Here is a 12631-nt window from a genome sequence, read left to right as displayed (position 1 = left end):
CAAGCCGAAAGAAAAAGTTTAATTCGGGAGGGATTGTGCCAAGAACAGAGAGGGAGAGAGAGAGAGAGAGAGAGAGAGAGAGAGAGAGAGAGAGAGAGAGAGAGATGCGGACTGTCGATACCCCAGCGAGCTTTTTGTTTGGATACGATAATGCATAATAAATAACATGAGTTTATACGATTTGTGACGAGTCTTTTCGACAAATTGCAGCGACATGGACAAGGATCGTGAGGATTGGGTTAGAAACGAATTCCTACCGTCGGGAAACAACAATACGGCCGATGCCACGTTGGCAGCCGTCAAAATACGGTCCACACCAAAACCAACACCAACAGCGAGTGACCGAGGTGAATGAGTTTACTGATTGATATTTGTGTAGGTACCCAAGAGACCAGGGAACGGGAAACAGTGGGGGAGACAACAGCGGTTGACTGGGGATACCCCGTCTTGGCGATCGCAAGTTGCAAGCTCAGCTACTACGTACGTCGAACCAATCTACTGTAAATAAGGACCAGAAAACCGCCATGAAGAGTTTACAGGGCCAGCCTCGATGCTCGGCAAAGGCTCAATACTCCCGATTCCGATCCCCTCTTACGACCACGGAAGCTGCGGGGTGAGCAGAACAAGCAGCGGTGGGTGATTTTGGTTCGGTACTTTTTTGTCCCTTTACGTAAATTACATACATGTCATGTCCGAGTTTTATAGTCGCTTTACCGGTCTTCAGAACACTTGATGGCCGAAATCCGTTCTGTTTCGGGGGAGATGTTCAACCCCGATTTGTCGAAACCGGTGGCGCTCTTGGGCCGATTCCATTTCCACCATTTGATGGGAAAGCAAATGAACATGTATATAAACTTTGGACCTCCTCTGCTCTTTTTTTTACGCCTCGCCAGGCCTTGGTACACCGACTCTACCCAAATATAGCTGAGCATATATCGCATACAACTTCTGGCAACTCAGCAACTTTGGCCTGCCCATCTCCTTGTCAAAAATGTGCGGCGCATCGGTTATCGTGTCGTTATGTCGCCATGATGCGGAGACCAACGGACACGCGGCAGCGACGAGGGCCGACAAGGAAAGCAGGCTTTCCAAAAGCCTCGATTTCATGGCGCACCGCGGCCCGGACGCTCGGGGAATCTGGATTGACCCGACGGCAAGAGTTGGTATGTATCAACCCTGAACCGCCTTTAGTTCACACACTGGACGACGCTGGACTTTTTTTTTTCTCTTTTGGCTAAAAAACAAATAACAAAAGGGCTCGCGCATGCCCGGCTCACCATCATTGATCTCTCGGCCGAGGGAAACCAGCCCCTGCACGACGACCAAGGACACATCCATGCCGTGATCAACGGCGAGATCTACGACCACGACCGCCTCCGCCAGGAGTGCGTCGACGCCGGCTACAGGTTCAAGGGCCACAGCGACTCGGAAGTGGTCGTCGCCTTGTACCAGCGATACGGCGCCCCGGCGTTCCTGGAGCACTGCCGCGGGGAGTTTTCCATGGTCATCTACGACGACCGCTCCGGCGAGGTCTTTGCCTGCCGCGACCGGTGCGGCATCAAGCCGCTGTTTTACACCGTCGTCCAGGACGAGTTGTGGTTCGCCTCGGAGATCAAGGGGTTTTTGGGCATGGGCTGGAAGCCGGAGTGGGCCGTGGAAAAGATCGCAATGGGCATAACCCAGATCGGCCCCAACACCATTTTCAAGGGTGTCAACAGGGTAATGTTACTGACGCAGATGCCTAAGAAAAAAAAAAAAAAAAAAAAGAAAAAAAAACATGACTTGTCTACTACTTTTACTAATGCTGATTTGCTCTTCTAGATTGAACCTGGATTCTACATGAGGGTCACTAGGGATGGAACCATGACCCATTCCAAATACTGGGATTTTGATTTTCCCGACAAGGTACGTCAATCTACGTGTGCGAGGGAGGGATATTTTGCAAATATATGAGACTATGACCCGGCCCACCTTGCTGACCTGACACCACCCATGGGCCCTGCCTGACATAGACCAAAGTCGACAACCGGTCCATGGAAGAAATGGTCGAGGAGCTGCGTGCAGAACTGGTCAATGCCGTGCGGCTCCGGCTTCGAGCCGACGTGCCGGTGGGCATCTATCTATCGGGCGGTCTCGACTCGTCGCTCGTCGCGGGCATTGCAAAGAAGCTCATCGACGAGGAGGGCGTCACGGCGGGCAGCCAGAAAGCATCGGAACGAATGACCACCTTCACCATCGCCGTGAACAGCGACAAGGGCGATTCGGTGTACAATGAGGCTGGTGAGTTTTCTCTGTTTCGCGTCTTGGAACGAAAGAAAGGAAAAAAAAAAAAAATTAGTCAGGGCATTGACTAGACCAGATGCTGATATCGTTGGGTTGCAGCTATTGCGAGCAGGACGGCCAAGTTCCTGGGGGTAAAGGAAAAGACGCTAAATGCGGATGAGGAGCTTTTGGCCTCGACGTTTGAGGACGCATGTTGGTTTTGCGAGTAGGTCATTTCTTACGCGCGCGCATATGCCCCATGTGCCTGCCGCTATGAAATAACGTACGGCCAGGACGCGTCAGGGCTGACCGATTCCAAGACAGACGATGGCCAACCTCTCGATTTGCGCCAAGGTTGCCTTGTCCCGACTCGCTCGCGAGAGCGGCATCACCGTCATCTTGACAGGTGAAGGTGCCGATGAGACGTTTGCCGGGTAGGTTGGATTTGCTTGTTTATCTATCTCTCTGTCCAGCCCTTTTCCCAGGGCGTGCTAGCTTCGCTGACCACGGAATAGATATCCTTGGGTGCTCCCGGACCTGGTCACGGAGCCAGACTACTCGCGGCCCGACGCAGCAATGAACAGAGATATCGACAAGCTGCGTGGTCCAGTTCGCGAACAAATGTTCAACCTGTGGGCGGCCTTGAACAGTCCCGAGCTGCCCCAGCTGCTAAAGGAGGTCAAGCCCGAGACGTGGGACAGGATGAACCATGCGAGCACGCCGTTCCTTTTTGATAACGCCGGCGGCGTGCACCTTCTCCACCCCAAACTCCTCGCCAGGTACAACATCGACCGGAGGATAAACAACGTGCTGGACTGCCTGGACCAGAGCACCCTGGATAGCATCCGGGAGAAGTGGCATCCGCTCAACTCCTCAGTCTACTTCAACCACAAGATCATCCTCAGCAACCTGGTCATCCCTCTGAACGGCGACCGGACAGAGATGGCCAACAGCATCGAGGGTCGGCCGCCCATCCTGGACCACAAGGTGCTTGAACTTTCGACCCGGCTACCGCCCAGCGTCAAGAACGGATACTTCCCGGGGGGCTCCGACCTGAACAGCGGCGAGACCATCTTCAGGACCAACGACGGCCAGGAGCTCATCACCAAGTTCCGAGAAAAGCTCATCCTGCGCGAGGCGGCCAGGCCCTTCGTCACCGACGAGATCTACACCCGACCCAAGCACAGCTTCATGGCGTCAAACATGTACGGCCCCGGGGGGCCCATCCACCAGCTTCTCAAGCGGCTCCTGACCAAGGAAAACGTCGACGCCGTCGGCTTCCTCGACTGGCCCAAGATACAAGGCCATTTGGAACACGTCTTCGACCCCGAGTCGCGCGGTAAAAATTTCACACCCTGCCTGGCGGCGGCATCTTTTGTTGTAATCAGCCAGAGGTTTGGCGTAGCCACCGCCTCGCTGGAGTGAACAAGACGTCAGATGAAGCCCGTGATTTGGAGAGCTTTGACCGCTAGCATGCTGTTGGTTTTTGGTTTTGTCGTGGTTTATAGATGAAAAAAAAAAAAGAGACAAAAAAAAGATTAGCCAGTTTGTGCGACATTCACCCGTCACTCGTTAGCGTTTAGCATCTAGACTAGTCTCGTTTTGCAATACTTGAGGTATATAAACACAGTATCATGCTCGGTGTGTGTGTGCCCTTGAACTCTCAGAATCTTGTGCGCATGCCCACCCAGCAGTGCCAGCACATTAATTATGCATCAAACAGCAGTCGAGATCTTTTGATTGTTGGCCAACTTTTTTTTATTCAAGACGAGTTTAACAAGCTCAAAAGAGTGACTAGAAGTAAAAGACGCACTCAAACTACATTTGCTAGGAAAACGAGGTCCATGGGGTTGTCCCTGCAAATCTTGCCAGCTCTCTAAGCCGGAGCGCAGCAGTCATCGAAAGGACCGGTGCACTTGTTGCTGCTGTTGGGCTGGCACCGCTGGTTACCCGGCAGGGCCGTGCACAGCTGCACCAGCTCGACGGTGGTCGGCGTCACGCAGCGGAAAGTGGAGTCGTCGGGGCTCGGGACGGGCGGGCGGATAGCCTCGATGCGTGGCCGCCAGAACGGGCCGGCTGGTGTGTCGTGGGGGGGGTCAGCCTTTTCTCGTCTGGACGTGACGTGATGAACAAAAACTGGTGGCCAGCAAACTTACAGACGCCGTCAAGCAGTCGGAAGCCACAGTAGATCTGGCCCGGGCTGCAAGTCGGCCCAACCGGAGGGTCCTGAGCGGCGACCTGGCCCACGAGGGCGATGGCGGCGGTGGCGATGGCAAAGATCTTGACCATTTTGGCGACTTTGAGTGTTGATGGTTGGTTTGGTGAGCAAGCTGTCTCTGAGAGGGTTGACGGTGACAATGAGCTTACAATGAGCTTGATGATGCAAACAATAGAGTTGCTCGCAGTGGAGAGTGTTTCTCCCTATTTATACACGATTTCCTTCTTTGATGGCCCATCTTCGGTTTGGTAGCCGCCGCTTCGTATCATTTCTATTTCTGACCACCATCGCCGCGCGTTGAGACCAGGCGAACGAGACTCGACAGTCAAAATCTGACTGAATCACCTCTGAAAAAAGCCTCACCTGACCTGAATTCGTCGCAGTCGGTGAAGCTGCACACCGCCAGACAACTACCTCATGCGGCGGGGTGCTTAGTTTGAATTTGATGCCTCACCGGGGATTCTGAACTGATGACAGAGCATCTGGATTGATGACAGAGCTCACGAAAAGGGCGCTGTCAGTCAGCACGAGACTGAATGATTCTTGATTAAGCAGAGGTCTCGATGGTTGCAACTTGCAAGCAACGTTGAAGTCTGGATGTTGGTCTAATTCGTCGAATCGTCAGCACTACGTCCAATGAGGCATGCAGAAACATGCTTCCTCTTTCGGTAAACCCGGCTCGCTGAGCCACACATAACATGTTGAAAGGTGACGACGCTGCTACAGATGGTTTACTGCCCAGGGTTGGGTCGTATGGGTGTGGACACGCGCAAGTCAAAAGAGGGTGGTGGTCTGAGTCTTACTCACCAAACAACTAAATCCCTGGCTTATACCTGGGGAAACGGCTAAAATGTCCGACCGAGCCGTTGCGGAACAGGACCTCCTCCCAAGGTGTTGGTGTGTTGTTGCTTACAGAGCCGGAAGCTTAAAGCGTGGGGGCTCTGTTTTCATAAGCGCGGGAAGTCTTGGTAAGGAGGTGGTTACTTTGTATCCGCGTAACCATGCAAGCGGGTGGGTTTCAATCTGCTCGGATTTGGAATGGAACTGTGGAGGAACAAATCTTGAGTGGGCTGTCCAGAGAATTCCACACTGGAATCTTCACAGGAGCCCGGTCGAGTTTATCCATCTGCATTGCCTTGTCCAGCCCCTTTGCAATATCTTCGAGCTGGCTTTGGTGCAGGTTGTTTCATTGCCTGTTACACCGCGGCCCATGATGTGTCATTTGCACGGCCAGATCTGCGCGACGCTGCCGCCACGTTCTACTCTTCAGGCTTCGACAGACAGTTGATGAAGAAAATGCAACAGGACTCAAATTCAAGCGCTACGCATTGAAAAGCAAAAGTTCGTCTCGTGGATTAGAGAGCTGAACACGGATAATTCCTCCGAGGAGCTTATCGCTGTCGGTGGTGACAGAAAGGCAGACTCGAGAGGGCTGCAGACGAAACGCATACAAGTTCCTGTAGTGGACGATCTGAGAGACAGCCTCGTCAAGTTTTCGCGACTCCCGGAGACTCGGCAAGTTCCAGTTGATTTTCAGCTGGCTCGAGCAACACCTGGCTCACCGCTTAGACAACAGGTACATCCAAGGCCAGTACGGGCGGTATCTGTTCGAAACTGGGCAGATAGAGAAGCTTGGTTGCCTGGCGGGGGTGAGACCAAAGTATGATATTTCCGACGCCTTGGGGATTAACTGGAAGTTTCTCATTGGGGCGGACTTGGTCCCCTGGCCCATATTGGAGCAGCAAAAAATTACGAAGGAGGCACCGTCGCTTTTGGTTGACCATTGGCCAGCTCTAGACTCGGCAGAGGCATGCTTGTCTCAAGTGAAGTATCAATTTTCATTAGAGGCTCTTTGCTTTAGACCAGGTCTTGAACTAATGGGTGTTTAATGCATATCTAGATGAGGGTTCTCCTTGGGATCATAAAGCTGACCAGGCTCCTTGGCCTGGGTCAAGCTGTTTGAATTCTTGGTCGATGCTTTGATGATTTGGGAGTTTCGAGACCTTGGCAGGCTTATATGGAGGGTCTTCACCCCCAAGGAATCCCGTTACAACAACTGGGTTGAAGTCCTGTGCGCCATGGATCGGAAATGTCAACCTGCTTTCAACGAGTTGATGAATCGAGACTCTTCGCCATGCTCGAGATATTGTCAATTGTGTTGATACACAACAACGATGCCTCGTATATGCTCAGCGTATCGCAGAAGAGCTTGTCGGCAGAGAGGAGAATCATATACATTCTAAATACATGTCCTCGGAGGATGCCCAGACTACTAGGGGCTTGTACCAATCTGCGCCCCAGGTTTTCTTTTCTTTTTCTTGCCGCAATCATGTTTGCACATCTCGACACCAGATTGGATTGCGCTACATGCCTGGCTTTACGGCGAAAGCTCCTTTGGAAATTTCCTTTTTGGGAGAGGATAGGCGATAGGAAACGGGCAACGTGGCTTGCCGATCACAAGGCAGCTTCTTTTAGCAGCAGGAATTTGACTGCTATAACATGCAATATTATTTCCTACTTTAACCGTGTTTACCTTCCTCATCCGTCGGCAAATTACTCGACACGCTCAATAGCGTGGCAGGGTGTCGGGCGATTGCACCACGGTAGGCAAAGATCGTCAAAGATGATATCAGGGATCCATGCGGGGGAGGATTTTCTGCTTTTCTGGGCTGAGACCTGGCACGGGCCATGTTTGGATGCAAGCGATTGAGATTAGAGGGCAAAGACGAAATAATAGTCATTAAGCAATAAAAGATAGATAGATACAAGAGCCAAATAAATATATACTACAGAAATTTGAGGAAGCGCTTCATTCAACAAAACAAGCCAAGGAAGGCTCAGTTGAAAACCTTGGCCAGGTTGCTCTGGAAGCTGCCATCCTTGAACGGCACACCAGCGGCGCCAAAGTCGGTCCACTCGAGGGCGTTCCGGGCGGCCTGGGTCATGGTGTCCCAGCTGACGAGGGGCTGCTCGCCGCCCCTGTCGCCGGTGTAGCCCATCTGGTGGTTGAGGGGCCAGTTGCTAAAGTAGCGGATCAGGGCCCGGTCGCCGTCCGTGGCGATGCTGTCCCTCGTGTCGTAGCCGCCGTGGCCCGAGGCCGAGGCGCCAATGATGCGGGCGTTGGGGCTGTTGACGTCGTCGAGCCAGATGATGACGTTCTCCCAGTCGTGGCGGTGGCCCATGCCGGGCGACGGCGAGTCCTTGGGCATGTACCACGAGTACATGATGGCGCCGCGTCCAGCCTGCGTGCCCGCCCGCGCGTAGACCTGGCCGAGGTTCTTGGAGCAGCCGGACGAGGAGCCGCCGGACGTCTTGAGGCCGCCGCTGTTGGTTGGTATGCGGTGTTAGTTTTTGTTTTTTTTTTTTGTCAAGGAATTCATATGAGGCGAGAAAGAAAAAAGAAACAAGACATAAAACGACCTACCCAGTGTTGCCCCATTGGTCCACCGCAGGGAACGGCACGCAGCCGCTGAAAACCTTGAGCCACGGCTTGAAGCGGAGCATGTTCTGGCCGGCGTTGGTGTTGGGCACGGACTGCGGGAAGCCGACGACAGCATCGTGGTTGATGACGTCCCGAGCCGCGATGGGTCCGGCTGACACGACCGAGACGGCGGTGGCCAGGAGGGTGAAGATCTTGGGAAGCATCTTTTCCTAAAGGGACTTGGTTTCGGACTGGATGGCTGGGGGGGTTCGGCTCCTGGCGACAAGGTTGAACTCGCGGGTGGGCAGCGGGTAGTCTTGGGGCTGTCAGCGGGATGAGTCCAACATCACCCTAGATGCCCGATGCAAGATGGGAATTGTCGGCTGGTTTTATGCAGATGCAGAAAGGGCACTGCTGCTGCTACTGATACTGCCCATTTCGCGATGTGCCACCCGATGTACGGGCTCCGGCACATGTGCCGAATGTCGATGCATTTATTGGTGGGACGCAATCTCTCTTGGAGGGACGTCCGGGAGCGTACAACAGGGCCAGCAGGGCGCTAGTGTTATTCCCTTTTTGATCAAAGTTGGACTTGGCTGGGATCAAAAGGTCCATCGACGCTCGTGCACAACTTGATTTTGGGAGGGAAGAGATGAGATGACACCTACCACCTACCACCTACCACCTACCACTTACCACCAACCACCAAGTACTGTAGTACAGTACTACTATCATTTTGCCCCCTCTGCCCACTTAAACCAACCACTTGTCCCAGCGCAGGTGACGACAGGTATCCATCCGGCCGACCCTCATTAACGAGATTGGAAGGTCCCGCCTAACGTCGTAAGCGTTGGAGGGCTGCACGGGGCTCGTCTCCGCATTTCTCCGTTCCAAGGGAGGGAGCCTCGGGACCCTAACATTCTTGGCTGCGTTTTGCCCCTGCCGTCGAATCTCGCCTTCCCCTGACTCGCTGATAAAGGTTCATGCGATGCATGTCGGACAATCTCTGGATGGGTGCTTTAGTGTTTTATTTCTTCTTGGCGTCGACACAGCTTCGTTGAGTCCCAGCATCCATCTGCTGGTATCTTTATCAATTGAAGCGAAATTTCTGCCTGTCTTGTGGACGCGCAAAGGACAAGAAAAAAAAAAAAAAAGAAAAAGAAAAAAGGGAAACACTTCGTTGAGGCCGCCCCGTCTTGCAATGTGGCTAGGCTAACGGGGGCATTACTCGTGCAAACAGGGAATGGTACGACCATACTCGGATACCGGCATCGGATGGGGACGAACCACTTGCTGTAAAACACCTTGGAGCAGTCCTGTAAGCAATCAAGCGTAAAACAAACAGTCATTGCCACAGTCATTGCCACATGACACCACAAATGATCCACGTACCTGGGAAAAAAAAAAGTACAGAACCAAGATTTTCGTGAGCGCTTGGACACTGTTCATGGAACTTTTGTTTTTTATCACACGCATCTAGGCAAAGTTTGGATCAGAGACGAGGGCCAGAAGGAAAAAACCCTGACAATAATATGTACATATTATTTACAAGCCCCAACCCACCCCCCAACACAATACAAACCTCTCCGCCTTCATTCAAAAATATAGCATCCCGGCGTGCCCCCCAGCGTATCCAACAGGTCGGAAATGGGCCTGTCCTGGGCCGTGACGCCCATCTTCAGCAGGTCGTCCTTCCTCGTGGCCCTGCTGGGCGGGTCGTTGTTGACCGTGATGGTGCCGGCAACGTCGCCGGCCTGGTCCGGGTGCAGAGCCTGCCAGATCCAGTAGACAAAGTCGACCATGGAGTGGTGCATGTAAAAGGACGGGTCGTTGATGGACGAGAAGAGGTCGCTCGCCTCGCCGCCCACGCCAAAGTGGCCGGCGCCGTGCATGCCCAGGAACCCATCGCCGAACCGGCCCTGGAACTCGAGCTGCATCAGGGCGATGGACGCCGACGCCGCGCCGAGCGTCAGGTTGTGCAGGTTCGCGTGCGTAAAGTAGGTGCGCGACACCACGTTGCTCAGGTCCCGCGACAGGCAGCGCGGGTTCGGCCCCAGCGGTCCCGTGGGCGAGGGCAGCAGCCCGTCCATGCCCGGGCGCACGGGCCCGATGTTGGCGGACAAGTTGACAAACGGGCCCTCGGTCACGCAGCCGCCGCCCTGGCCCGGCGGGATGAAGATGGCGCCGCCGCCACCCAGGGTGCCGTTGTGCGCCTTGAACTCGCCGTTGCCGCCCAGCGACGTGTCGGACCCGTCAAACACGGGCGACTTGGTCATGTCGTCGGCCCGGTGGAACCAGTTCCAGTACGGCTGCGTCCCCTTGTACCCGCACTCGTCGCGGAGCGCCTTCTCGTACGCCCAGGTGATGTACCGGTGCCACGTCAGGAAGTTGCCCGTGCCGTGGATCGTCAGCGTGTTGTTAATGTGGACCGCCACAAAGTCGTCGAACCGCGTCTTGGCCCCGGGCGCAAAGGAAGCCTCTCCTTTGGCGGGGGCCGAGCGGAGGCACTGCACGGCGCGGATGTACTCTTTGCGCTCTTTCTTGCTCAACTTGGCCCTGTTTTGTTTTGTTAGTACTTACTACTTACTATCTACTAGTACTACTAGAACCGATAAAAAAGAAAGAGGGTGTGCAAAGGGGAAAGCACGGACGCAAAAGGACGCCCGATGCAAAATCCCCAAAACGACGTTCCCCGCACGCTAGGGGAGGTTGTTGTCTTGGGATCGTCGTGGTGGTGGTGTGGGTTGATGTCTAAGAGGTGGCGACGAAGCAACGTTGGACCAGAAAAAAAAAAAAAAAAAAAAAATACTCCCACCCGCTCTCAATCACTCACCAATCACGCCTAACAGCGGCATTCTCGACTGTGCATCCGTTCGCACCTGCTCCCCTCTCCTTCAAAGCCGCGACGGCCTGCTTCTGCAACGAAGCTAGGAGCTTCTCTGCCGAAGACGCGGGCGGGAGGGCGGTCCCGGACACGGCGCTTGCAAGGCAGGCAAATCCCGCTAGGACGCTGGGGATGTCGACATGCATTGTTTCCGTCCAAGGCTGTGATGGGTGTTGCTGTTTTTGTTTGCTCGGACCCTTCTGCAGTGCGGGGGGAAAACAAAAGAAGCAACTTGAGGGCGAACGAATGACGAGCAGCAAACAGGCCACACAGCAAGCAGGCAAAGACAGATGCAGAAGCAATGAAGAACAAAAAGAACGTTTGAAAAAAACAGGGGATTCCGTTCGTTGTAAAAGGATGAATAAATAAAAGATGCACAAGGACTCTCACTTGCAGCATTACCTTGCCCTGCCTCTACTCCTTGTTTCCCCTCTTGTTCCCTTGCCTCCAGCCTAGGCACGTCGTATCAGCCGGCCCCCAAGAAGGCGTTGGTTTCTCTATCTAGCCGCTCGGCAATGTCAGACTGTCAATAGTGCCTATGAAAAAAAAAGGGGGCGGCGACACAATAATAGTATAGAGATGAAGGCATGTGGTAACCGGCAGATTGGAAGCTCCACTCAGGGAACCCAGACGTCATCAAACCAACCAGCTGAAAGTGGGTTGCGGGAGTTGACGACAAAGTATATAGTATGCAGTCCTGCTAGTCTGCATGTAGTAAAGTCGTTCGAGTGTGAGGGTGTGAACATGTCCGATACCCGTGGCGATACGGTCAATTATTCCGTCAAACCAGCCACCTCTTGATGATGAGCCATCTTGTTTCAATGCGCCATGACATGCCAATGTTGCTAGCGTGTTGTTGTTGGTGTGCAATGTGCATATTGTGAACGTGGTTTCTTGATCTTGCCGAGCAGGGCTTTTTTTTTTTTCTACGACAGGCCACACCTTCAACAGCAGCTGTGGATGGGTGAAAGTGATGGGCCATCTCGTTAAAGAAGGTGGTTTTGATATGTTCATGTGCCAAGTCTCTTGGTGCTGTAGGGGAAACCCACAAACCTGGCTTCATCTCCGCGCTTGTGGTGTTTTTGTTACGTGTTATGCATGGGAATGCAATTGTCGAAAAAGATGGCAGCCAAGACTGAAAAGCTCTCTCCAGTGGTCGGCTTCCCATTGTGTCAATCACTCCGCAAACCGCCAAGCATCTCCGGAGTTTGATTCCGCCGTTGCCGCCTTATTGGCCCATTGCTGACTTCGCCAGGGCTTCCGCCGCAGAACTCTTTTCAACCGCCCTTGCCGCCTCTGGATAATACGCCGACCGGTGTCTGATCCGGTCAACTCTCCACTCACACACACACACACACACACACACACACACCTTTTGTATTTATGACATGCCATATCGCATCTTTAGCCAAGTTGGTAGCACGAAATATCCGATATTCTGCAGCATGTGCATGCATTTGCTGCAGGTTCGCCATAATTTTTTTTTCTGTTTTCGTGAGGGTTTGTTTGCCACTTTAGCTGGCAAATATCAAACCCCTTTTTTTTCATCTCTCAGATTTGCATCTAGAATACACAAGTACATGACTACATGTTACTGTTACAATACACTAGACCAGGTACACTATCTGCTGCTTGGGAAACGACAGCACCAACGAGAAGCTAGCTTGATATTTCCCGCTAATTACATGCCATCCAAGTCGGCATCTTTGCCCTAAATCATGCCACCATTTCCGTTCTTCTCGGTACCCAACCCAAACCCCCCCTAGCCAAACACATTGCTTTCCCGTGTGCCTTGGCATGTCTCCTGGTAGCAAAACCCCGCGGCCAACACCTGCACCCTATTGCA

General features: G+C 53.3%; 4 protein-coding genes across 4 annotated transcripts; 1 reads left to right on the top strand and 3 right to left on the bottom strand.

Annotated features, from left to right (window-relative positions):
- Positions 1-991: 991 nt before the first annotated feature.
- Positions 992-3687, top strand: PpBr36_10678 (uncharacterized protein; the record flags this gene model as incomplete). The annotated part of the gene is made up of 7 exons (XM_029897787.1): positions 992-1163; positions 1256-1719; positions 1822-1905; positions 2013-2280; positions 2383-2488; positions 2583-2696; positions 2778-3687. The coding sequence occupies 7 exons, from the start codon at positions 992-994 to the stop codon at positions 3685-3687; spliced, it is 2118 nt and encodes a 705-aa protein (XP_029743796.1).
- A 451-nt stretch (positions 3688-4138) lies between these two features.
- On the bottom strand, positions 4139-4551 carry PpBr36_10677 (uncharacterized protein; the record flags this gene model as incomplete). The annotated part of the gene is made up of 2 exons (XM_029897786.1): positions 4139-4338; positions 4419-4551. The coding sequence occupies 2 exons, from the start codon at positions 4549-4551 to the stop codon at positions 4139-4141; spliced, it is 333 nt and encodes a 110-aa protein (XP_029743793.1).
- A 2766-nt stretch (positions 4552-7317) lies between these two features.
- On the bottom strand, positions 7318-8125 carry PpBr36_10676 (uncharacterized protein; the record flags this gene model as incomplete). Its single annotated transcript, XM_029897785.1, has 2 exons — positions 7318-7804; positions 7905-8125. The coding sequence occupies 2 exons, from the start codon at positions 8123-8125 to the stop codon at positions 7318-7320; spliced, it is 708 nt and encodes a 235-aa protein (XP_029743792.1).
- A 1368-nt stretch (positions 8126-9493) lies between these two features.
- Positions 9494-10931, bottom strand: PpBr36_10675 (uncharacterized protein; the record flags this gene model as incomplete). The annotated part of the gene is made up of 2 exons (XM_029897784.1): positions 9494-10457; positions 10735-10931. 2 exons carry the CDS (start codon positions 10929-10931, stop codon positions 9494-9496), a joined length of 1161 nt encoding a protein of 386 aa, XP_029743791.1.
- Positions 10932-12631: the final 1700 nt, after the last annotated feature.

This window comes from Pyricularia pennisetigena, assembly GCF_004337985.1.
Source record: "Pyricularia pennisetigena strain Br36 chromosome 4 map unlocalized Pyricularia_pennisetigena_Br36_Scf_11, whole genome shotgun sequence".
Taxonomy (NCBI): Eukaryota; Fungi; Ascomycota; class Sordariomycetes; order Magnaporthales; family Pyriculariaceae; genus Pyricularia; species Pyricularia pennisetigena.
The sequence above is the reverse complement of the archived record's forward strand: the minus strand, read 5'-3'. Positions and strand labels throughout refer to the sequence as shown.